The sequence below is a fragment of the Perissodus microlepis genome, chromosome 13 (assembly GCF_051167445.1).
Source record: "Perissodus microlepis isolate ML-2025 ecotype Zambia chromosome 13, ASM5116744v1, whole genome shotgun sequence".
NCBI lineage: Eukaryota > Metazoa > Chordata > Actinopteri > Cichliformes > Cichlidae > Perissodus > Perissodus microlepis.
In genome coordinates, this window is record NC_140473.1 from 15,547,790 (window position 1) to 15,574,038 (window position 26,249).

At 39.3% G+C, this 26,249-nt stretch overlaps 1 protein-coding gene across 1 annotated transcript; it reads left to right on the plus strand.

Moving 5' to 3' along the window:
- loxl4 (lysyl oxidase-like 4) lies at window positions 1-24,643 on the plus strand. Its single transcript, XM_084948859.1, has 15 exons — window positions 1-69; window positions 1,127-1,460; window positions 3,368-3,684; window positions 3,765-3,979; window positions 10,593-10,631; window positions 10,821-11,034; window positions 11,124-11,301; window positions 15,794-15,948; window positions 16,042-16,209; window positions 16,567-16,729; window positions 16,808-17,051; window positions 17,908-18,023; window positions 18,353-18,489; window positions 21,716-21,827; window positions 21,915-24,643. Exons 2-15 carry the CDS (start codon window positions 1,148-1,150, stop codon window positions 21,983-21,985), a joined length of 2,442 nt encoding a protein of 813 aa, XP_084804985.1. The 5' UTR covers window positions 1-69; window positions 1,127-1,147; the 3' UTR covers window positions 21,986-24,643.
- Window positions 24,644-26,249: the final 1,606 nt, after the last annotated feature.

The following is a 26,249-nucleotide window of genomic DNA, read 5'->3' on the forward strand; positions in this document are numbered from 1 at the left end:
GGCACACTCCTTCACTCAGTCACTCTCCCCTTGTAAGTGACACCCACCACTACATTTGCTGTCTGCAAGGTGAGTGATCCTTCATCTTACCTTCTCATTATTATTATTAGTATTATTGTTATTATTTCCATGTTTACAGGCTTCTCACTTGTTAATTTCATTTTAATTCAGGCACATCTGACATCAAGTGTAACAGGTGTTTTAAGAGATAAAACTTTGGCACAGGTTCTTTTACTCTGTTAGAATTTCTTTAACATAAAGTGGATACTTTTTATGTCTTCTAGCTTCGGATTTACAGAAGTTTAAACATTCTTAACTGCATTTTTGTAAGTTTTTAATATCCACTAAACATTTTTTTTGTCTTTAGTGCTTTCCTGTGGCTGTCAGTGATTTAGTGTTTCACGTTTTGCCCCCACTGTGCTCTTGTTTGGCTTTGACACTTGTCAACTTCCAGTTTAAACCTGCCACATGTTTCTGTCTGGTTAGTTAGCCTTGGGGAATGTTTACTTACGTGAATTGTCATACAAAAGTGCATCTCTAATTATACGCCTGTGTCTGACACGAGTGCAAAGTACTCGTTTTATGTACTCTGGCTTCCATTGCATCACTATAAGATTTATGCGACGACTAAAATCAAAATGTGGAACGCCAAAACAAGTCAGGTTCTATCTCTGATTGCCAGCAGATAAGTTACCACTGCAATGTTAACTGTGTTTGAGCCTAATTAATTTCTTGATGTGATATCAGAGAGGAACACACTGGTAGCATAAACTACCTGGTAGACACACTGGTAGAGTAAACTACCTGAAAGATTTTGTCCAGAGGATGTCACCGTTGGTCTGTTTAATATCCAGGCCTCTCGTGCTATCGTCTGGTTGGCTGTGACTTGTGTTTAAGAAAATTACTCAGTAGCCTAAAGCCGGTAATACCCTATTATTTTTTTGTTGAAGAGGCTTAAATATTGGTATTTTGCTAATTTTAAGATGAACTTCAGACAGTTGATAAGGACTGGCCCTTGACTTTATACTTACTGGCAAGCCAGTTAAATTGTTTCATGGCATAGTTCGAATGGCAATTTATGAAAAGTTGAACAAAATAAATAACGTTTTTCAATTTTTATCTACAGACCTCATCTTCTGAGTCAGTAATGGCCTGCAGTCTATCGTTCAGCCTCTTCCTCCTTGTGCTCCTGTCCCTTTCCTGTCCCGCTCGCGCCGAACCTCGGAGGACTACAGCGTCTCAGCGCAGAGTGTCTCGCGCGCCAGCTCTCAAGGTCCGCTTGGCAGGCACCTTCGCGCGACAAGCGCACGAAGGGCGCGTGGAGGTGTTGCACAACAGCACTTGGGGGACCGTCTGCGACGATGAGGTGGACATCAAGCTCGCCAACGTCGTGTGCCGTGAGCTGGGGTTCGAAGGTGGCTTAACGTGGGCTCACAGCGCACAGTATGGAGAAGGAACGGGTGAGAGCACTCCCTGTATGAAGTTACAGTGGAGTCTTCTTTGGCAGTCAGAATTTATTTATTTTTTTTACTCTCAGTTTAGTCTTGTCAGGAAAATCCAAGTTATATGTTGGGGGGGGGGGGGGGGGGGGGGGCTCTGACTGGGTTTGAAATTGTGACAGTTAGTATTACACAGACAATTTAGCGTCTATGCCAGGTAACTTACTGTCATACTTCGTTAATTGTTTCAACAATGTAATATTATTTTCAACTTTTTATTAGGGCAAATACAAAATGAACCAACCACATGGCAGGAACATGGTGCTTTTAGACATGTAGACATAGTCAGGAAGATTGGGGAAGAAATGTGATTTAAGTAGTTTTGAACGTGGCATGATAACTGGTCTCAGTATTTCACTGCTAATCTACTGGAATTTATCCATATTACCATCTTTGGGTTTTACAGATAATGGTCCAAAAAATGTAAAATGTTCAATGAACAATAGTTCACTGGATAAAAATGTCTTGCTGACACCAGAGGTTAGAAGACAATAACCAGATTATTTATAGCTGTACAACTGAGGTATGCAGAAGAGCATCTCTCAATGCTCAACATGCCAAATCATGAAGCAGATGGGCTAATGTAGCAGAAGGCCACACCAGGTGCTTCTCCGGTCAGCTAAGAAAAGGAGACTGAGGCTACATTTTGCACACGCTCACCAAAATTGGAAAACTAAGATTGAAGACGTGTGTACTAGTTTGACAAGTCTCCATTTCTGCTGCGAAGTTCACATATTGGTGGTTGTAAAACTGAAATAGAGAACATTAAAGTAAGGCTCCGCCCTGTCTTGTATCAACAATTTATGCTGATGGTGGTGCAATGGGCATATTTTCCTGGAATACTTTGTACCAATTGAATATCACTGAAAAGGCACAGCCTACTTGAATATGGTTGCCAACCAAGTCTATCCCTTTATAACCACAGTGTGTCTATCTCTTGATGCCTGTACTCAGCATGATATATATATTTCAAAGCTCTTTCTTGAATGGGACAGTGAGTTCAGTGTACTCAAATGCCCTCCACACCTCACCAGATCCCAATCCAACAGAGTACCACTGGTATGTGGTTGAACAAGAGATTCTCATAAAGGATGCACAGCCGACAAATCTGCAGCAGCTGTATGATGCTATCATGTCAATATGGACCAAAATCTTTGGAGAATATTTCCAGCACTTTGTAGAAACTATGCCACTAAGAATTAAGACTGTTTTTAGGGAAAAAGTCAGTCCAACCTGGTGCTAGCAAGGAAGAATAGAATAGAGAGCAAAGGTGTACAAAGTAACTGGTGGGTATAGCTTAACAATTAAGATTTATTGGAGTGGCAGGCAGCCACTAACCTGTCTACTCCAAAACTTCCACAGTACAGTGTGCTTGGCTCACAACTGTATGGCTTCATGAAAAGGCAGCCAATTAAGACATTCAAAATAACTAACATCATAAAGTGACAAAGATAACTCGTTGTGGGATTGGAATCTACATCTCGTTAAGGTTGCCTGGCAGGCCGGCAGAGCAAATATATGGGCCGAAAAAGGGCATTTGTTTTAGAATAATGACAGCATTTGCTTGCCAGAGTTGTGCAACACTTGCCATGGTTTATGGACATTCTTTACTGCTGCTTTTAAATCCAAATTAAAGAGTTGAGTGGATTCGGGGAGCAGGATCTACAGCAGTCTTCCTTGTAAAATACTATGTATCTACTGCTAAACACGCCACTAAGGTGCAACCCTAAATCAGTGTAGCACTAAAAATCAAGGGTTAGGTATTTAAGAAGTGATTCTGGCTGATGTTTAGATGCATCGGCCAGTCTGTTACTTGATCAATGAAAATCAGAGTGAATCAAGTTTTGCATTGTTTATTCTTTTTCAAGGCCCAATATGGATGGATAATGTACGCTGTGACGGCTCAGAGAAGTCCTTGAAGGACTGCAAACACAACGGTTGGGGAGTGAATGACTGCAAACACTCTGAAGATTTGGGGGTTGTGTGCACCCCTGAGCGTAGGGCGGTGAGTCAGCCAGCCACCAGAGCCCACACCACTGCTCCAAGGCCTAATGGTAATACTGCACCTCAATGGCAGGGGCTTGTGGACACCCGCGGGCAACCAGGGTATGGATATTATGGAAATGGACATCCATATGAGGTTACCAGGTTCCAAAGGCCCCATCATCATCACCACCACTATCAGGTACAACAGTTAATGTTTGGCTAATTACTGCATTATTTGTAGAAAAATATGTAACAGTAGTGACATTTGTATTCCCTAAGAGGCAAAGTAAGGTGCGAATTGAGGAGGTCCGTCTTCGCCCCATTCTCATGTCTACAAAGAAGAAGAGCCTTATGACAGAGGGTGTGGTGGAAGTGAAGCATGCTGGGAGATGGAGACAAGTTTGCGACAAGGGCTGGAGTCTTAATAGCAGCCGGGTTGTGTGTGGGATGCTTGGCTTTCCAGAGGCTACTCAGCACAATGTGAGAACATATAAGTAAGTATGAATCTTTCTCACTAGCTGCGCTGACAGCAATACAATCCACTTTTATGAGGCCAGGTCATTAGATTGCAAAACACTGGGCTGTTGACTGTAGTTCAGAAGGGCAACATGCTATGCCATTCATCTGACTGTTAAATGACTACAAACACATTGTGAAGAATGGATAAAAAAAACAAAAAAAAAACAACAAAGCAGCAGCAGCACTGCAGTTAGAGGTCTTGCTTTGGGCTTATCTTCCTCCCCCAGCCACCGCTTTCCCATGTCCCTCAACCCCCCCCCCCCCACCTCTTCTTTCCTCAGCCTCAGGATGATGATAAAGGGGATCCCTTACTCCTCTCTACTGCCCTTTCTCTACCCCTCTCTCTAGGCAAATCACCTCTGCACACCTCATTGCCTCTCACTCCCTTTCTCCTTCTGATACCATCTTCAGCCTGCAGCTCACAGACAAACAGCTCTACTTTAACTTTTAGATTCCAATGCAGAGGTGCAATATCACTGCTGATTGTGCTCTTAACTGTCCCATCGATACTATGTGTGAGACAGAGGTCGCTTTTGGAGAGCAGGATGATGGTATGTGTAGAGTGACTTGTCTTTCTGGCAGGGGAATCTCTGTGGGCTTAAGTAAGCCATGCTTTTCTTTACTTTTACATGCCATCACAGAAAAAGCATGTGTGACTTGCTGCCAGTGTGCCAATTACTTTTTTTTATGTTTTCCAGCACTGAAAGTTTGGTACATCTACAAAAAACAATGCCTCTTTTAGTGCATTACTTTAGAAGCATGGAAACCTCTGCATTCATTTGTGTTTAATTTCATTCAAGTAATGGTACAAGAACACTTTATAAATACAGCTCACACTAAAACTAGGAAAATATCACAGAGCTCTGAAAATAACTTCTAAAAGGATAAGTAAAAAACACAGTGCTGTTGTCTCACAGCAAGTAGGGATAGGAATGAATCCACTGGCGAGCTGGGGCCTCCCTGTCTGGAGTTTGCATGTTGTGCCTGCATAGACTTCGGTTACTCTGGCAGTCCAAAAGCCATAGGTGTGAATGTGAATGGTTGTCTGCCCTGTGTGTTTGTTAGCTCTGCGATACACTGGAAATCTCTCCTGTGTGTACTTCGCTCTATGACAGCTGGGAAAGGCTCCAGGGCCCCAGCGACCCTTAAATGGAGTTGTTGTTGAGAAAATGGATGATGGGCTGGGGATTGTGTTTCTTTATTACTGAGAAACAGAAAAGATGTCTCAATGTGTTCTTTGCTACTTTTTATGTCATGACAGTGCTTAAGCTTTTCATTTTACTCAGTTTGATTGTTCAGTCAATGAAAGAAAAAAACACACAGACAAATGAAGATAGTTGTTGCAGTTTTATGTTAGTTTGGCAGACACAGTTTTTAAGCCAGGTAACAAAGTACAAGACGGATGCACAGGCATGAATAATGAATGGTGCTGACCTCATCTCATTGACTTTTAACATGAAGGAATTTAACTTAAAAACCATACTTAAAATATGGTTAAGGTTCAGTATAAGCATGTGCTTACTGCAATTGTCCCAATGAGCATGTATCTTTTTGCCCCTTTGGCCCGCATCCTCTTTGTTGAAAAAAAAACCAAACCCTCAGCAGTGGTTTTTGGGACTCTTTACATTGTAAACCACAGGAGGACCACACATTAGCAGAGGATTATTGTGGAAGATGGATCCAGGTGGATCTTGCTTGTGGAAACCTGCCATCTATAGATGATTCCCAGTTTAGCTGTTCCGTCCCTCTACTGGCTCAGGTTACTCTGACTCAACTGGTGACAGACCGCAAAATCTGCTGTAGGTACTACAATCCTCATGCTTCTGAAATGCTGTAACTGTTAAAGGGAAGTTGATTTGTTTTATAGACTTTTCTGAGTTTTTATTGACTTGACAAACTATTGGAGTGCAGCCACTCTGAAAGTATTTCTGCATTGCCCTTGAATTATGCCATCTCTGTTGAACTTGTGTGTTATTGGGAACACAGTGAAGCTATAACCTGATTCTACTGTTGGAGGAGGCGATCGTATGGCATCATATCTTCAGTAATAAAAGTCCCTCCGAATAAGCTGTTGTTTAACAGCCGAGCCCGACTCTGTACACGGTCTGTACAGGATCATTTATTAGAGCACAGCTTCACCGCATTGCAGGTGTGGTGCTTTTCATGCATCTACTTGATTTTCTTATGCAGTATTGATTCACAGTACAGGTACAAAACACTGTGAAAATGTGTAGTACAGGTCCTTTTTTAGGGGAATTAGATGGATAGATTTGTATGGTTCGAATAGAGGTGATTTGGCTGCTTACCAGGAAGATTGATATGCCAGTGGAGGACAGGGCTGTTATAGCTTGAAGGGCTTTTATTGACATCTTCAGGGGGATATGCTCACTGTCTTTTTTTTATGTCGTTTTTAAATCCTCTAAGGTCAAGTAAAAGGAACTTAAATAACAGGACTTGTCCTGCTCTTTTAGCATCTGACCAAAGCCACAACAAAGTGCACAATACTGTTTATCTTAATGTTCAGCAAAAAGTACTGTAAGCCAATATCTTGAATTCTTTTATTGCATGTATAAATTATAAGGCTCTGTCATGGAAGTGGCTGTGATACATCTGGGTTTGTCTTTCTTGGGTATGACCAGGGGTTTTGCTAAAGCCTCAGGCACTATATTAGTCTGAACCATGATGATGTGTTTGTTTCCAAATCTGTACCTGTTTTCTGTCTCCACAGAAGCATGTTTGTTCCCTCTTTAACATGTGTTTTTGACTTCAGGCTGTTTCAGATACATTTGCTGGAATGCCTTTGTTCCAAGTCACATAAGCAAGTTGTTTAACAGACTTGGTTTCTAAAATCTGAATGTGTTAAATGTGAGGTTACAAAATAACAACCAGAAGAATACAGCAAAAATGTTCATTCTGTTTCAGACTGGGATTAGGGGTAAATGTAAGGTTGCACTTTTGACTTGACTTAAATTGGCACTTTGTACTCTAATTACAATCATGATAGCCAGAAGAGTCATAGAAAAACAATTTGGTTGTTAAGCGTTCATGTAACATCTTTCACTTTCCAAAAAAGCATAGGCTTGTACTGCATGGTTTGAACAAAGCCAAGCTTTCTTGCCAAGTTTTTCTGTCCATTCTTAGAAATTCCAGACCCTGCCATGACTCTTCCTGTGTCACTTGGATGAAATTCTGAAGATGCTATAATTACAAGTTGGTCAGAACCAAAGCTCTCCAGGGATTCTGCTGAGGGTGAAAAAACACCCCCAATTATAGCTGTGTGTGAGAGAGAGTGAGACGGAGATGGCGAGGATGGAGGCAGAGAGTAACAAGAGAAGAGCAGATGAAGAGAAAGACAGAGAGCAGCAGTCAGACAAGCCAGATTTTTGCTTGCTCGTGTGAAATATAGCCAATTACAGCTGCAGTTTGCAGCGCTGCCTGCTGTGTCAGCAGCTGTCTGTCTTCCTCTGTCACCGTAGTGATTTGGGGACTTAACTGGGGACTTTATGTTTAATTATGTTTCAGTTAAAATTTTCTTATGACGAACGTATCATTTTCAGGCTTTTGGGTGACATTTTCTTTGACCAAATTTGGTTTTCCTGTCTGATGTCTGTATGATCTTCTTCAGTGCTCTTCCCTCTAATTTATTTTCCCATCTTTTTATTTCTGTGTGCATGCCAGTGGCTATTTTGTGGCTTGGAACAGACTGTGAAAGGTGGTTTTTAAAAAGGACTTGAATCATAGGAATTTTTATCACTTCACTTGGGCTTAGCAACTGTTTCACAAGCAAGATTTTCTACCATAGCCACTCAAAGTAGGTTAAAAATGTTCTTTAATATTGGTTTATATAATTCTCTTTATATTATTTATTTTTAATTATAATAATTGCATCCATTTCTATTCTGTGTAATTCTACTTGAAATCTTTTTTTCACTTTTCTTTGGTGTCTACTTTAAGGTAGATCTTTGCTGAAAAAATGGATGTAAGCAAGTCTGATTATTATTATTTATTTCTTTTTTTGCCAATACTGGTTTTTAAAATGTATCTGAGGTAAAACAAAATGTAATTTATATATAATTCTGTTGTAACGTAGCATCAGAAGATGTAGAAATGACCTAATATCACTGCTGAGCAGTGTAAAGCTGATAAAACCCAAACAGTGATGTAATGCATGTCTTTTTTCTTTAGCTTCTGTTCTTTTCCACAACATGTGCTGGACACACTATTTGGCTGATGAATGCTGTTGAGGTGAAAAACAAGTGAATACTGGGGTTGTCTATTCAGATAGCTCAGATATACTTTCATACAGCTCCTATCCCCTCATATTTTAGTTATATTGCATTATTTCTTTTTATATATTTAATGTATTTATGGCTTTCATTGTGCTTGATTTTAGCATGGCAAACAGTGCTGTAATTCCGTTAAATAAAATACCCAAAGGTATCATTTATAGTCTAAGTAGTAGTCCTGTTGGCTTCTGAAGAGGGTAAATGGTTAGCTGATTTGTCTGTGGTGAGGTCACAAACAAGTCACAGACATGTTTGCCTCATGTGAAAATGAGTGTGTAGCTGTTCCTCGCTGTCTATCTTATGGTACTATAAAGCCACATGGTAGACACATTTAAAATGTTTTACAAGTGTAATTCAAGAGACTGTAAAGTTTAAGTGTTAAATTTTAATGCAATGAGCCAGTTCCAAGTTACAGTAAGATGCATGGCAATATGTAGGGCTTTATTTTAAGCTATGCACATTAGTTAAAACAATGCCTTCATGGGGTTTTGTTTGATATATTTTTCATGTAGTTATGTATCAGGGCAGGGCTATTTATGCAACTGATCTTTTACAGATGTTCGTTTTTGCATTTATGCTTCAAATGGGCCATAGAAAAGGACTGGTTTAAGATTTGAGATATATCTGTGAATTTCAAAACGCATGTTGAATGATTCCTGAAATAAAAACATGTTATTAATACTGAAATACTTTTTGAAGGATTGTTTATATTTTTAGGTCTCATTGCCTACTTACTACTTATAGCTTTAGGAAACAAGTTATTATGCGATTCTGGAAAGTGTAAAATCAGCAGCCCATGACTTTACTCAACCATCAGCATAACATCATGTCACTGACAACGACTTTTTTCATTCCTCAGTTTGTTTGCTTTTTTAATGGTTTGTCTCTTACAACTTTCCAGGAATGTCCTGAGTTTCATGTCCGAAATAAAAATATTGACCTGCCTTAACTTTCATAGATCTTCAATGTGTTTGTTTCTTTAAATGGGAACACCACTCAAATCAGAACTGGAGTGTTTTTCAGTTTCTTCAGTGTGTGACTATAAAAAAAACCCCATATATATTGATATTGATACTGTGTGTGTGTGTATTGCCACTGTACAGGGTGGTTTGATGAAAGCCAGTACATGCTGGAGCCCAACAAATAGGTCTTTTTTCCTGACTGAAGAATATTAATCTTACTTTAATAATAACTTAAGCCACTTGTCCAGACTTATAAAATAAAAATGTCACTGTGATTGTGCCATGTATATCCTTGAGTGTTTTGGTGTAATTGATGTGAATGTTGGTAATGGTGTATGCAGTTTGCAGTGGTTGGAGGATGTCCTGGTATGATCTGTTTGGCATGTGTGCACTGTGTGTCTGCCAAGAGAACAGACGGCTTTCCTCTCCACCGCTCTCCCAATTCAGCCAGCCTAGTTGGAACATAAATCTCTGTTTCAATCTTACAGTTCTTGGACATTCAGCGTCGGGTAGTGCCAGAGGTTTTATTTGTATATCGTGCTTGGTCAAAGCCTGTTTTTTAAGAAATGTTCTTCTTCACAGACGCTGTATGGCATGCTTTCCCTCCCCCTAGTGTGGTTTTGGAGAAAAAAAAAATAGATCAGAATATCTCATTTTTGTTTTGTTTTTTTGTTATTTCTTTAATCTCTTTATAGCTATAACATCTTCAACATTGCGTAAATCTCAGCTAAGCAGCATTGCTTGTTCCGAAAGTCAGAAAGTCTGGGTTAGTTTATTTAATGTAAAAGTGTGTAATTTAGATAAAAATTACCCTGAACATTTTTGTTGAACACATATTTATGTTGGTGGGTACAGAACATACTATTACACGGGCTCTAAACATAAACAGAGTACACTTGGTAAATAGCAAACAGCCCACATTCAGGAAAGAAATACATCATACTGAATATATACAGAGAGATGGAAAGTGAGGTTCCTGAAAAAGGACAAGGATTGTACTAAACTGTACTAGTCATTACTATCAATATATCTAACTTTACACTCACCACAAAGCCACAGCTAAATTTGTTCCTGATTTATGTGCAGAAGTTATATTTGCAGCTGCATGGTTCATTTCAAGTAACCCAGTAAGGCTACTTTTCTAGTAAAAATGAAGTTGGTGTTTTAAGTGTTTGCTACTGCTCTCTGTGCTGAAAACACTTTTAAGTGATTGGATTAGATAGAAACAAAAACCAGCAGATGATATTCAAATTGGTCCAGGTGTGTGTGAGTGTTTGTGCTTGCAACCTCAGAAAACAGACAGTCCTGATCATGTCTGTTTCTGTTCTGTTCTTTTACAGGAAAATATGGGATACCAAGGTTGAAGATCCTTCAACAAGGTAATAAAAATGACCCTTTTCACCCTTTGTTTCTTATCTACAAATGTGCAATTTTATAACAACATTCCTGTATTAACTATACAGGAATTACTACTACTTAATATCATTAAGAAACGCTAACAAATTAAAACCAAATTGTTAGTATCTTTAAGAATATGTTACCTACAATTTACTTTCTGTTCTTTGCAGACTGAGTCTCATGGCAAAAAAGAAAGGATTTTGGGTAGAGAAAGTTCATTGTATAGGCACTGAGAACAGTCTCTCAGAGTGCCATGCTCAACTGTCAATCCCCCATAGTCCTACCCCTTGTAAAAATGGGAGACATGCAGTGGTCAAGTGTGTACCAGGACCTCAGTTTGCTCGCATCTCTTCAGGAAGACCTCAAGCGCCCTATCCAGTTGTGGTAAGGTTAAGAATTTGTATCTACATTTGCACAATCATGTAGTTTTCTTAGTAAACTGATTTTTATTCTCCCTTTGTTGCCGTATACAGCCTGTTCGTCTCAAGGTGGGCCCCAGACTGGGAGAGGGGCGTGTGGAGGTGCTCCGTGATGGAAAATGGGGGACTATCGTAGATCACTTGTGGGACAGAACAGCAGCCAGTGTTGTGTGCAGGGAACTGGGCTTTGGTACTGCCAAAGATGCGCTGCATGGAGCCTTTATGGGTCAAGGTAAGACTAGAAATTGCTGTTGCCCAAAGCACAGACTTTCATTAAACATTCTGGAAAACTCCACATTTAATGAAGTCATTCTGCCTGTATAATTTGGATGCTTGAATGTGTTTATCATGCGTCATGGTATTTCAGAGAAGACAGGGAGACTTTTCAGCCTTTTGCTTATCTTTTGTTTACCATAGACGCCGCACCCGTCTGCTCTGACTGATCAGATAATGTGTGGGCATGTGTGTTTGTCTGTCTGTCTGTGTATGTTGCCTTGTGAAGCTGCAAATGTGTTGATTGCAGTATCTCCAGCTGTGATTATGTGAGTCTTGTGCCAGGACTTCCAGCTGCCCAAACAGCATATGCATGTGTGTGTAGACAAACACTCACTCACAAAATGAAATACTATAAGTCATAGTAGTTTATATTGGCATTTGATACTAAAGCCAGAGACATAATCTTGCTAGATTCAAGCAAGCTTTTCATTCACTTACTGAGAGCTGTGGTCTTTTTGCTTTAATTTCAAATGTCCAGCTTTGATGACACACACAGACGCAGTCAGTACCCAGCTGCACCAGTGGTGACCCCACCCTTACGAGATGTGAAAACAGCTTCCCCATGCCACATGGTAGGGAGTAGTCTCTAATCTTGCTGATGGAGATTAAATGTGGGATGATGTTCTACTGGTCTAGCTGTTCAGTTGATCACAAAAAGCATATTTTTATGTGTTTTATGTGTCCTTTTTTACCCGATTACCTCTTGAACTGGCATTTGTGTTACCTTAAAGAACTAAAATCAGCTTTTTTTGGCTTTCCTCAGATTCAGTTGCATTAGTTATTAGTTAGTTATTTGGCCAGGCTTCAAAGTCATATGTCTAGAATAGACAGAGGTGTATAATTTGTCAGTTTTCTCGGTGGAGTTTCGTTTATTTAACCACAATGTTACAATGTTTTTTACTGGGATTCACTTCACCTGGTTCTCCTATTCATTGCACGCATACACAAACACACAGGTAGAGAGAAACTATTGCAATCATAACTGACAGAAAAACACAGTCGCTGAAAATCTTTAATTAGGTTTAAAAAATAAATATGCCTCAGAATTGGTAGATGTATTCTTCTTACATTTGTTATATTTTACTTCTGTGAGTTGGTTTCTATAATTGGTGATTCACTCATACACTTGCAACCCTGTTTTTTTGTGGCTATGCATTGACCAGAGCAGAAAGCTTTACGATGAGATATTATCTTGACCTTCAGATTTGCTCTTCTAGAGACGTAAATAGGTGGAAATTTTATTCTAGAGGCCGCGCAATGCATTGCACTGGCATTTCATCAGCAAAGTATTATAACTACTTTGCCTCTAGACTTTTAAAATCTTTTAAAAAATGCAAATACAAAATGTCAGTTAACCATGTCACTTAAGTTAGTTACAATCAAAGAATACTGCTTTATGTGGATAACGTTGGAGCACTGATAATATAATGTCACTGATTTCTTGAAACTCTGAAGTCATTTGAAAATAGCAGAAGTGATACACGATAGTATAGTACAATTACACTCCGCTGTCCACTATATTAACCTCAAATAATGTATATCCAATATGTACCAAGCTGCTACAGACAAACCATACTTCTTTTATATGCATCAGACCAGCTGATGCTTGGAACATCAGCTCACTAACAGCTCACTTGGTGGTTTTAGAACAATAGCAGTGATATGATCTGCTAAGAGTGAATTTGGAAAGCGTCATGCCACCAGTCCTAAAGTACTCAATATTCAAAGCTCTCTCAGATTGCTTTTGACAAAATTCAGCTTGTCATTTTTATTACCTGATTTCCCTGGTGCTCAGAGGACATATGCATACTGGGCTAAATGTCATTTGAAAAGGCCTAATTAGACTCGTAGATGGAATAAACTCTCACAGGAGCAACACATCAATGTAAATTTGTGTAAAAAGTGTTTACTTTTGCCAACTTGCCTATACCTATATATCTTTAACGCACACAAAAAAAAATTCCTCATCATTTCTGTCATACCTTTTTGCCAGCAGGACCCCACAGAAGAGCATGACTTTATCACATTTGATCATCATAAATAATGTGATAAAGGCTGTGGTCGAGTTGACTGGTTGATTACAGAGTGCAGCGCACCAGTCAGATGTTCTGCCTCTGAATGTGGCCTCCCTTATCAGATTTGTTGAAACGCTTGCTTGCACGTATTAAATGGCCTTTATAGTATACAGACATAGAATATCCCAGCTGGATTCTAACTAACCTTGAAATCCAGATATCAACATAAATACGATAAATAATACATGCCGATCTTGGTGCAAGTTTGCTTGTGCCATTTAATTTCAAATAAGCAAGCAAATCTGTGCAGAAATTTAAATGACTGTTGCATTTTACAGGGGAAAAAAGTCTTTTGGCAGGGAGAGAGAGAGAGAGAGGCATTCCATGGAAAGAAAAACATTACACACATTTAACTGTTCCTAAAATTGAGTTTAATTTCAGAGAGGACAAGAACAGGGTTTCCCTTGTAACCACTAAACCAACTATTTGCGCTATTCTCAACAAGAATGTAACTGATATTATGCTCTTTCCATCATCAAAAGTCAATTTTCTAATCTCTTCAAATGATCTTTGGCATATCCCAGTCATAATTACATATCAAACTTGCTCTTTCTTGTATAGACTAAATTTAAGATACCACATTTATATTATGTCTCATTATTGCTCTCATAGATGTATCCACTCTACAACCTAGATATTTTATGCTTGTGTTCATGTTTTAATTATTTGGCAGAATATGAGAGAAGAAAGGTTCTCTTCAGACTCCACCCGCAAACTCTTTAACTCCCATCATCATTACGTTTATCATCATCATCATCAGTGAGTTAAATTACAGGGACAATGTTTCTATTTCCTTTCTTAACCAACATTGTTATTTTTACTGTGTAATTTTGCCCGTGAAGTACATACATATCCAGCCATTTTGATGCAATAGGGGAGATTAGGACTTGGTCTCATTTAACCTAAGCACTGCTGCTGTAAAAACTGTGACAGCTCAGCTGATTCTGGTGTAGAAAAGTAGTAATTCTGATTTGTTGTTAGAGCTTGATCAGTCATGTGACTGTGTTGTTAATAATTAATACATACAATCAATAACGAATTTACAGTTGTGTGTGTTTTAGTTTGTGTATGTGTGTGTGCTGGCACGCAAATGTGTCTTTTGAGGATGCAGTATTTTTGTTACTTGTTGGCTCTAATGATGATGGTGATGATGGTGCCTGTTGTTGTTTACGATAAAGTTGTGCTTTATCTTAAATTTAGATGATTAGAGATCTTTAGTCTGATTATAATTGATGGTCCTTAACCAGTTTTGTTTCCCCTCTTACACTTGGTGCCGTACACCCAGTGTATAATGTTTGTGTACTATAGTCTACACAGTGGGAACACAAAGAGTTTAGTAACACTCTTAGTGGTTGTGTGTATTTGTGTGGATGCAGAGTGCATGTGGCTTTCCTGAAATTTATTTTAAGCTTTTGTGGATTTCCCAAACTAAGGCTTAAATAGATCTTCTCACTGTTCGTATTGCTTTAAATTGTCCCCCTGTGTTTGTCTTCATACGTTAAACAGTGGGATTTTGGCTCTAGTTTGTGGCATTTACCATGCAGATAGAGGTAGAAGTGGTTTAGATATGTCCTTTTCATCCATATGAACCCACGCATGGTGACCAGTATGGAAGAAGGCCTACAATCTACCAAAACCAACACAGAGACGTATTTGGTTGGGCTGCAATCTGGTCCCAACTATCTTCTTTTACGCCCTTTTTCTTGGTTTTGTTTTTCCCATAGTTTGTGTGGTTTGGTTGTGTTTATTTCAATGCTACTTCATTTCTCAGTTTACAGTTTGTGCTTTGTGTTTTAGGAAAACACAGAAGCCATAGTTTGTTGATATCCTGTCATCGTTATCACACCAGCTATTTCCCTAAGAACTTTTGCATTTTCCTATGTTGTTTAAAGATTATCTGGGTTTAAATAGCAAACAAATCCTTGTCTGAATCCTTTATAATGCTGACATAGCTTTTGCTTTTTTGCTCACCCAAGGTGGTGGACTACACACAATGTAGTAGTCGTTGTTATTCCTAAATCAAAAGAATGGTGGTAATGAGGTGTGACAGATGCCCAAAGTAGATGTTGGTTGTGCTGCTGCTTGGCTTGCAGAAGCATTTTGTCATGACTGATAGGAACTTTTCATTGTTGGTTTGATGCTAACATAGAGGAAGCTTTTTCATATGAAAGGAATAGTGAGCCTCGGTTTTATGTGTTTGCGCTCTTTTGCATGACAGAGTCTCGTAATGCCATTACATCTGTGGTGGGTGGCCTCAGACAGTCACAAGGGATATTGCCCTTCAGTTATGTCCATGCTTTTTGGGTTTTCATTTGTTCCCACTTTTTTGATGCATCATTTTTTAATCTAATAAATCTCCTCCTTTCTATGCAGGTACAGGGCCCATCCATATGAACAATGTTCAGTGTACTGGGCTGGAACACTCTATTCTAGACTGCTACTTCCAGGAAGTCCAACCATGGACGTTCAAACACAGCCAGGATGCCTCAGTACGCTGCAACGTTCCTAAAACAGGCACAGAAAAGACGGTATGAAATCTACACCATCACAGTTCATGAGCTTATGAGCTTTCACTTATAACACATCATCCACTTAATTCTTTTAATTCAATGGATTTCAAGGTGCGGCTTGCTGGTGGTAGAGTCCCATCAGAAGGCCGTGTAGAGGTGTTGATGGAGGTTGGGGGTCGTAAACGCTGGGGCTCTGTCTGTAGTGAGAACTGGGGCATAACCGAGGCCATGGTGGTATGCAGACAGCTGGGCCTGGGCTTTGCTGCCAGTGCTCATCAGGTAACTATCCCCTTGTCAAACATAACAGGTTATTTTGAACTCTTTTTATGGTGCAACCAACTTTTGCCAAAGTATTGTCATCAGTATCTGAAACGTTCTAAAAGGACAACGAAGCACTCCCACTTCTAACCCAATTAGTTTAATTTTGAAAATGTCAGAGTAAAGTGGTCAGAGCCATCTTTCCTCTAAGATTTATCAAAATCTAATCTGCAGTGTCTTAAGGTATTGATGAGAAATAAATGAACACGTAGAGACCAATCCATAGTCACAGCCCCTTCATTAACTTCAACAATGACTGGGAAATGATGACTATGATACTATTTATTGATAGAAAACTCTACACCCTTCCTTTGACAGGAAACCTGGTACTGGCCTGGCGACCCCAGTGTCAACGATGTGATTCTCAGCGGAACTCACTGCGTGGGGACAGAGCTTTCAATTCAACAGTGTCGTCGTAACAACCATATCCATTGTCCTCGTGGAGGTGGAGCAAAGGCTGCTGGGGTCAGCTGTTCTGACAGTAAGTTGCAGTTTTTACCTGTAGTCTTCCCTTCTCGTTCAGTTTGAATCTTAAGATAATCTGTTACACCTGCTTCAGCGGCGCCTGACCTTGTTGTGGATGCCCAGCTGGTCCAGGAGACAGCCTACCTGGAAGACCGTCCTCTCCATCTTCTGACCTGTGCCAATGAAGAGAACTGTCTGTCATCATCTGCTGCCAGGATGAACTGGCCTTATGGCCACCGACGCCTGCTGAGGTTCTCCTCCCGCATCATGAATTTGGGTCGTTCTGATTTCAGACCCAAAGCATCGAAAGAGAGCTGGACATGGCACCAGTGTCACAGGTACATTATCCCTGAAAAGAGGTAAAGAGAAGTGTAAAATTGCTTCACTGTTTAGGAGTGTGGGTTGACGGAGTGGAAAAAAACTTTTAAATACTGATGTAGGATGTTGTGGTTGCCCTTATGGTCACTCTGAGTGTTTTGGGTTTTCACGAGCTGTCAGAAATATTCAGGCAAAAGCATGTTCTTTATTCCACATATGGATGTGGAGTAATGCTCCTTACACACTGAGTAATTAAAGGTATATTTATTTTAATTGCATTCAATTGCAACCAGGGAAAAAAAACATACTGATGTGTGATCTCATTCCCGTGGACACGGCAGGAAGCATGCAATATGGCCAATAGACATAAGCGCCTTTGTCCGTCACTAGGTCTCAGTTTCTTTTCAGTAGGAACAGAGCACTTTCAAACCTGTCAGGATAAGCGAAGAGGGTGGCATACTGTGCTGACTGCGTGAGATGTCCCAAATCACGAACCCTTCTACAGCGCGTGTTTGTGGAAATGATTTCCACAATGATTTTAATCGTTTGGCTACCACAGCTTAGGTGTAATACAAAGGGCCGTGCAGCCTATGTGCAGTCAAGTCCGCCTCAGTTTATTACAACATATCAGAGCTATGGATGTGCGTTTCAAAGCCTGCCATTCATTTAGAATGAATAAACATTTCAACCAAGCCAGAACTAAAATAAGCTTCTGTGAGAGGTGTTACGGTGACACCCTCTCTCATGTTCAAGCAGTGAGGTCATAAGGATATAAGCCATAGGGAGCTAGTGTTCAGTAAGTGTAAATGCACACACTCAGACATGCAGACACACACATACACGCTCTCACCTGGACTTTCCCATCTGTCGTCACAGGCACTACCACAGCATTGAGGTGTTCACGCATTACGACCTGCTGACTCTGAATGGCACGAGGGTTGCAGAGGGACACAAGGCCAGTTTCTGTCTGGAGGACACATATTGCCCTGATGGTAATTTTCAGCACAGTTCAGCCCTCCTTCCAAAAAAACCCATAATGTTTCCCATTAGTGACAGAAAATTAATATCAATATTTCAGCTACAGCTATTCAGATTTTTACTTTGTGGTTAATGTATTAGATCGCCGCTGTTGTTGTTTGTTCACTCTCCATTTACTTGTTATATCATGGATGAAATAGCTCATATGAAAAAGCCCATTGTTCATACAGTATGCAGTCCAGCACAATTCAGAAAGCTAAAGGCTCTTAAAAATAACAGGGGGTGCCAAGCATTAAATGAGCTTTGATGTTGTGATTGATAATGTTGCTGATATGTATTTTAGGCCTCCAGAAACGCTTTTCCTGTTATAACATGGGTGATCAAGGCATCTCTGTGGGCTGCTGGGATACATATCGCCATGATATCGACTGTCAGTGGGTTGACGTGACTGATGTACGGCCAGGAGACTACATATTCCAGGTCAGAAGTTTATATTTGTCACCTTTTCTTTTTCCAACGTGGGAAATTTTTATTGCCAGAAAAATGAAATATAAGTAACTTTGCTTTTCAGAAAACTCTTTAAAGTAAAGGGAAATAGGCTTATTCTGTTAGAAAAGAAGGTCTGTTTGGTTAAAATGCAACTACTGTCAGCACAAACTGCAGACTTCTAAGTTATCTCAACAATTTTCTTGTGACTGGTGGAGAATTAATCTGCTGAAACATCTGCATATAACAATGATATTTTTACACATATACTTTTGTTCTGATTAAACAAACATGATACTGTATAATATGCCCTTTAATGAGCTTCTGTTTTCAAAGCTAAGCTAAGTGATTGTTGGCTGCATTATGTATGGCATACATTTAGAGTACTGTGCACAAATCTTAATCAACCTTCATTTCGTAAACTTATTTTGCAAAGTGGTCTTGAGCAATAGTTCTGTAGCCTTTCTGAAAGTCTTTTTCTTTGGACTTTGAGTGCTTTTTCCACTCACTTTCGGGTGATTATATCTCTAGGCACTTTGTCTCTAGCAGGCTGTTTCAAAAGCACATATATGTTCCAATGTCATTTGTTGAATCTATGTAAAATGCCAATGATAACAAAATGTCACAGGCATAAAATAATATTTTTGCGCAAACAAGGTGATTCCTAAAAACCTATTAGCTGAAAACTTGATCCACCATGCAGTACCATCTGGAAAGCATCTGATTGGAAACAGCTTCATTTTTCAGCATGGCAATGATCTCAAACACACTGCCAATGCAGTAAAAGTATACCCGGATAGAAAAACACATGAGGGAACAGATCTCAGACCTCAAAATGATCAAAATAGTGTGAGATCATCTGTACAGTTAATGTAACAAAAGGCAGCTACCCTGCAAAGATGAGCTTTGAATGTCTTTCAAGAAGCCTGGAGAACAAAGACTACTTAAAGAAATGACAAGAAAGCTTGCCTAAGAGAATTCAGGCTGTGTTGAAGAATAAAGGTGCTCATACCAAACATTGTACAACCTATGCTTTTACTTTGTATGCTTTATTTTGGACACTTTAATACGTTGCTGCACCTATTTCCGATTTTCCTAACAGAATACAAAGAAAATGGTTGGCTTAGGACTTTTGAATAGTATTTTATGAGTGCAGTATTAATGTTCTCCTCTAAGTTCCAGAAAAAAATCACATTTATTTCTTAAAATGTTCAACTGGTTCGTCAAGATCAGAGATCCTTTTATTAAGAGAGGTTCACAGGCTTTAAAGGTGAATTTCCTCATGGCTGGTTGTGGTTTCTGTCTATTTCAGTAAAACCTACTGACCTTCTTCTAAACAGTCATCACTTTAACCATTCATGTGTCTCTCATTTCTTTGTCGACTGAAGTCATTGTGGCTGCCAGTCTAAAACACATCAAGGACTCCATATCTCATTATCTTCCTTTTTCAGTACAGACCTCTGATCTACCAGTCTTCAGATCTGAGCATGCTCCCAATTACCTTCTCGATGTGGTAGACTGGTTACAGTATAGCTCACTGTTTGATAATTATTGCTGTTCCTCAGTTTGTCTGAGAGGTTGCACTAGGTCTTTGTAATTAACACTGTTCTGCTGTCTGTTTAGGAAGAGTTCATTTAATTTTGGCATGATTGATGTGTCGTACTCATATATAAAGGCATTTGTTAACTGTATGTATTTTGAGTAAGATGAGTGGGCGTAATTAAGTGGCACACTGCTGTAGCATAGTATGGAGGCAAATGAAGGCCAATACATGATAGAACAGGCAGAAATTGAGTTATATCAAATGACAGAAAGAGACAGGAACCAGTGAAAGTGCAAAGGTCATCATGAAAGGGTATGAACCAATTTTAACGGAGAGAAACGAGAAAGTAAAACCTGTGAAGGAGTTTTTCACTGAGGCTGCAGAATTGGAAAAATACAAACATCTCTTATAGCAGTGCTCCTCTGTGCTGTGTTCTTTCATTTATCTAGTAAAGTGCAGATGATGCCTGACTTTACAGATCGCAGGCTGTACAGGAGGATTTAGCAGGCCTGCCCTTGAACCACCCAGTGCTAATGAAACACACAATTTACCCAAATTAACTAGTGCCTCCCTTTAGTCAAACAGCACCTAGTTCCCTTCTTCCATTAGGAACGGCTAATTTACCACCAAGGAATTTCTCCTGCCCTGTTTTTATTTTTATAGCTACTTTCTCACTGTGCAACGCACTCTGTCACCGAACCAATCTTCTGCAAAAGCCTCATACACTCTGGTCCAACACTGTAATTTACACTGAAAAATTAAGAGAGTTTTTCTGCATTCACTGTGTTTTTAAGATGGTTTCTCCCTTTTTTAGTATAGTTAGCCTTCTTGCTTGCTTTAAGCAGTTTGTAACCTGTACTTAAAGTGGGTGCAGCAGTTTGCAGAGCAACCATTACAGTAAATGGCGTCTCAGTATTATCACCAGACCAGATTAGGAGAATGGTTGTATCAGCAGTTACAGAGTTGCTCTGCAAATGACAGACTAGGCTATTAGTAGAGTGTATGGCAAAATTCAGAATAAGACTAATTTCAGACACATAAACATTCTTATGCATAACTACTCTTTTGCAAAAGACTTCAGTTTCAGGCTAATTTCAGGCCCTGGTTGTGTACTCCAATGTCAGCATGAGGAGCAGAGAAGATTTCCCTTGCAGACACTTTGGGCACCTGTAAATTTCCAGAGCTTCTTACATGGCCAGTTGCCATAATTTGTGTAAACTGTTAAATCTTTTTGTACAAGATGTAAAAGCAAGAAACAATAGAATTCCTGTGGTCAAACAGTATATTCCGTGCTTTGCATAACAAAAGCATTTTACTGCCCCATGTTATTCAGTGTATATATTCAGCTGTAGACTACCAGCTTTAGGTCCATGTGAAAGTACCACATAGTGTATTTATCCTTACAATAGTAATACTGTATGGAAAAGTCATCCAACTTTTTATAGATGAGAAACAGACTGACTATAAAAACAATACCAGCTACGAGTGCAGTTTAATAACAGGCCCTCAATTTTAAATCCAACTGCTCTTTATTTAAACTGCTTTCCCATGTGTGGGGAGAAGAGACTTGTTCCTTCCTTAGCCATGGACATGGTCTACTGAGGATTCTTTACTAGACCAAAGTGTGCGCCCTGTTTCCTAATAAATAACGTCCTATATTATCGTTTTATTTTGCAGGTGGAAGTCAACCCCTCACTGGACATGGCTGAGTCTGACTTTATGAACAATGTTATGAGATGTCGGTGCAAATATGATGGCCACAGAGCTTACATGTATGGATGCCATGCAGGTGAGGATACTAAAAATCTTTCTGGTTTTTTCACATTGCCGTAAGTTTCAGCTCTCACCTCTTATTAATGATGTTGTTCCTTTAAAGGTGATGCATATAGTGCAGAAACTGAAGACCTGTTTGAGCATCAGAGGCAAATCACCAACAACTTTCTGTAGCCTGTCCCAGGTTCCAGGAGGAGGCCTTCTCATGTGGCCCAGGGACCACTAAGGTTGGGCTTACGTTGATGGCATCAGGCTCTTTGGATATTAGGACCCACAATAATATGTAAAACTGTGCCTGCTCATCTCCTTGCAAGATGTGGAAATAATAATACACAACAGCGGCCATTGCAGAGACACTACTCAACTCACCGACTACAAGAGTTGGGAGGTTAAAGAAGGTCGACACGTTTTTTACTCTAATTAAGTAAGATTTTTGTTATTATAACAACACTATTTTTTGTGAATGTGGACTACTAGTAACTTAAATTAGATTTTAAAAACACATACACATGAAAGACCTTCATGTCACTGTAACTAACCTGCCACAAAGACAACAGGGGTGCCGATGCTGTAAGGAAATGACAGCCCCAAAGTTGGAGACTAAAAATGGGTGCGTTAGAATTATTTTCCCCAATATCATGATAGAAACTTGGGATTGGATCATTTGTAATACTTGTGTTATTGGTGCTCTTTAACAATACTGTATGTCATTATATTAACCTCAGTATATTTCAGGGGAACGGTACATTCTGGGTAGTTTTCCTTTCAGATTATTTTTACTTTGGTTTAAAGAAAAATCAGCATTTTACAGAAGTGTAGCTGTCCCTCTCATCTAGAGTAGATGTCAGATTATTTTTGTGGAACAAAGCACTTTATCTTTTAAACATCAGTATTCTAGTTTTGTCCCCACTCTTGTTTCATTAACCATTAAGAATTTTATCGTTTCATATTTACATGTCAAAAAGTGAAATACAAAGGGTTTTTTTTCATATTCAATGTGTTATTTATGCTATACATTGTTACTTTATTTATTCATGAAATTGACACCTAAACAGCATTCTTAGTCAAGACGTTGTTAGCTAGAATCTATATAAAATGTTTTTGCTGTTTTTCTAGACCAGTGGATAAATCATTTATACAGTTGTTAAAGTATTTGGTATTTGAATGACCCCATAATACAGCTGAATAATTGTAGATTTTATTTTACTTAGTAAAACAACTGTAACGGTAAAGTGTCTTTTTTTTCTCTTCCACCCTCTCTGATGGGAGAGAAAACTGGTGTGACAAGACCACAGCATTGGGGCAGGCAAGAAGGCAGGCTGGGTTTTGAGAGCATATAAAAAGCCTTTTAATTGCATGCGTTTGGTTAGACTTACTGTTAAGGTTAACATTCGGGGTATAGCAAAGACATTACAAAGAAACGCTATGGAGTAGTTACTTAAAAGGGACAAATTTGTGTTTGCGTATTTACATAGGCTACAAGAAAAAGATTTTCTCAGAGATTTGGCAAGTGAGGGAAAGAGAGGATGGAAAAGAAAAGGAGAAAGACAGAAAGGGATCAGGGTTTGGAGAAAGACTCAAGCAGACATACAGTTTTACTACCAAATCTGCGTTTTTTTGTAGGCAGCCATACAACGACCACAAGCTGGCATTTTCAGCTCTCCTACGAGAACAACATGTTTGTCTGGGAGAAAAAAATGAAATAAAATGTCCTGTTCATGTTTCAACACTGGCCTTGTTTGTGCTTACAGAAGGCCTGGTAAAACGTACTGTATATTGTACACTTTTGCTGAATCTCTTAGCACAGCAAACAATAATACAACATTTTCTTTACAACGTGGAACACGTGTTAATGATGTTATTTTACCCATTAATGTGTTTGATGTGTTTGGCTTACTGGCTTAGTGGTTAAACCCATTAAGATGGTTTTCTAATGGACAGATTCCAGGACATGTTGTGGAAGAGACACGTCACTCATAAAGACAGCTGCAGACTTAATTAATTTCTTCAGCAGATTGGCGTAATCCAGGACTCTTTTTTTTCCTTGACAAAGAAGGCCCTTTACAGCTCTGTAATCATGCATGCCCAGCTAAACAAAGAGATTTTTTGGGGGGATAGTCTAAATTTACTGTTTGCTGATGCTTTTCTGTTGTTTTGTGCTTATGTACAGTGTATTTTGACATATTACGGCCTTTTTCTGTGTTATTTAACATTATATGCCACTCCATAGCTTAAGTGGCTGTATATTCATCATATTACTGTATTGTTTTCTACGGCCAGTTGTGCTTTAATTCTGTCTTTTAAGCTGAGAGTGTGATCTACGTGGTGCTTATCTACAAAGCTGTACTCTCAGGGATTTTGACCTCATCTAAAAACTAAAAAACATGATGTGATTTTAGCTGTGATGCATACATTATGACACCAAATAAACTGGATCTGTTTTGTTTTTGTTTTTTCTAATTTTATTTTTGTCAGCATTCTTAAAAAATGTAATCTGTACCCACATGTTTATCTTGCAGGTAAAATTTAAGGTATGAAGGTGATAAGCTTTGTTACGTCTTTCCTTGAGGAAAGTTAGATAGACACTGTCTGAGTCAGAGCCACATTTCAGTTAAAGAACAAATCGCAATCCATTCATCCATCATTACTGTGAATCAATAAAACTTCATCACATACAAAGTTGTCCTCTGTTTTCTGCCTCCTCCTTGCATGATGTTGCAGAATACTTGTTGATGAGAAAACTAATCAAATTCTGTATTTTCTCGGTGAGTACTGTAGATGTGATATTATGTGTAGCATTAACTTTTACCTGCTCTTGATGTGCAAGTTAATTGGTGGGAAGATATGTGTCAGGTATCTTATGTTCTTCAGTTTTATATTCCCTTTTAAGATCTTAGGTTTGCTCTGACTCAGTCCCCTTGTGAATACTGCCTCTCAGGGGAACTGAGAAATTGACTAACCATTCCAGTAAAAAAACAAGAAAGCATTAATGACTAAATCCAAACATACCAACTTTGGGAGGCGTGGGGAGAGTAATCAACTATGTCTGAACAGAAAGTTTACTTTTAACAAAAGTCTGATTTGATCACAGCTGACAAATCCACCCAGAAAGAAAACAGCAGAGCTGTGAAGTGGTCACTCGCTGAGATGAAACAGCTGCTGGGCAAACATGACAGGAAAACTTGAAAGCAGAGCACCTGGGGTCATGGAGTGAGTTCAGCATCCTTTCATGCACTTTCACCAAAGCGCACACACACTATGAGGCAAAACTTGACTTTATCTTGACTTCTTTAAAATAAGTTATTTTTATGCTAAACTTTTTAAGTGAAGCGCATGCAACTTGGAAAATTCCACATGTGTCTTTTACATTTTTACTTGTTCTCTGGAAGACAGTTCCTTACTTCTTTGGAAAGCACGCAATTATCATTTCATGCAGGCAGACACAAGATACTAGTGTCTAGAACGTGCTAGAATATGATTTTGTTAGTCAGAACTTGATTAAATCTCCAAAAGGGCTCATGCTACAGTGTAGACACATGTGGAACTCAAGCAAACGACATCATTGTATTGAGATGAATCAGAAACTGAGGAAGGAAAAACTGAGGAAATATGAGCATACCCCATTCATAAGCAGTTCTCATTTTATCCTTACAGGCCCACTTCCTGTTTGCAGCACATGTTTTTATTTGGAGAGCCCCCACTCCGCCCTGACCTGATGGGGTCCACAGACAGCTCCACAATGGAGACTGTGTGTTCTCAGTGAATGACAGACCTGTCCATACAAGCTACAGGGAACCCACCAACCATTCACACGCCAATAGTCTCTCAAATACACACACAAACAACTGAACTACATAACAGGCTTTGCCGTCATCTCTTTTGGAGGCAGTGTTCCATGGTGTAGCAGACAGACACGAGTCGATCTTTTGATAATATCTCAGATTACTGAGCAGGAATGCTGTCCCTGAAAGCCACGTGACAGCTTTTTGCCTTCACGTTGACTTGCTTTTTTCTGAATCACTTTCAGGAAGATGAACTTATATAATGTTTGAATTTGAAACTATGCTGAAGATGATCACTTGGGTTTTCCTCCACTTGGGATTGAGTTTCCTGTTCTCTTTGCTTTGTATGTGTGCAGTATCTGCTCATGAATCATAAGCAGACCACCTGACATACAGCTCATCACCTGGAATTGTTAACGTTTACTGACAATGAGACGCCTTGCTAAATAATGAACACATTTGCATAATTGTAGAGAAAAGCACATCGCAAGACACCGCTCATTTTCCATGTAAGGCTCGTTGAGAGAGGAAATGAATAGGCAGCGATATATAATGACTTACAGGGGCAGATTAGGTAGAGTGCCTCTGCTTAGCCGCTTTGAGAATTTCATTCAGTTCTGCATTGTCTGAGCATTTTGTTCAACTGAATTTGTCTT

Coding starts and splice junctions, on each gene's coding strand:
- loxl4 (XM_084948859.1), top strand. CDS start 1,148: ATGGCCTGCAGTCTATCGTTCAGCCTCTTCCTCCTTGTGCTCCTGTCC. Junction 16,730..16,807: donor TGGGGTCAGCTGTTCTGACA/GTAAGTTGCAGT, acceptor CACCTGCTTCAG/CGGCGCCTGACCTTGTTGTG. Junction 17,052..17,907: donor ACATGGCACCAGTGTCACAG/GTACATTATCCC, acceptor CTGTCGTCACAG/GCACTACCACAGCATTGAGG.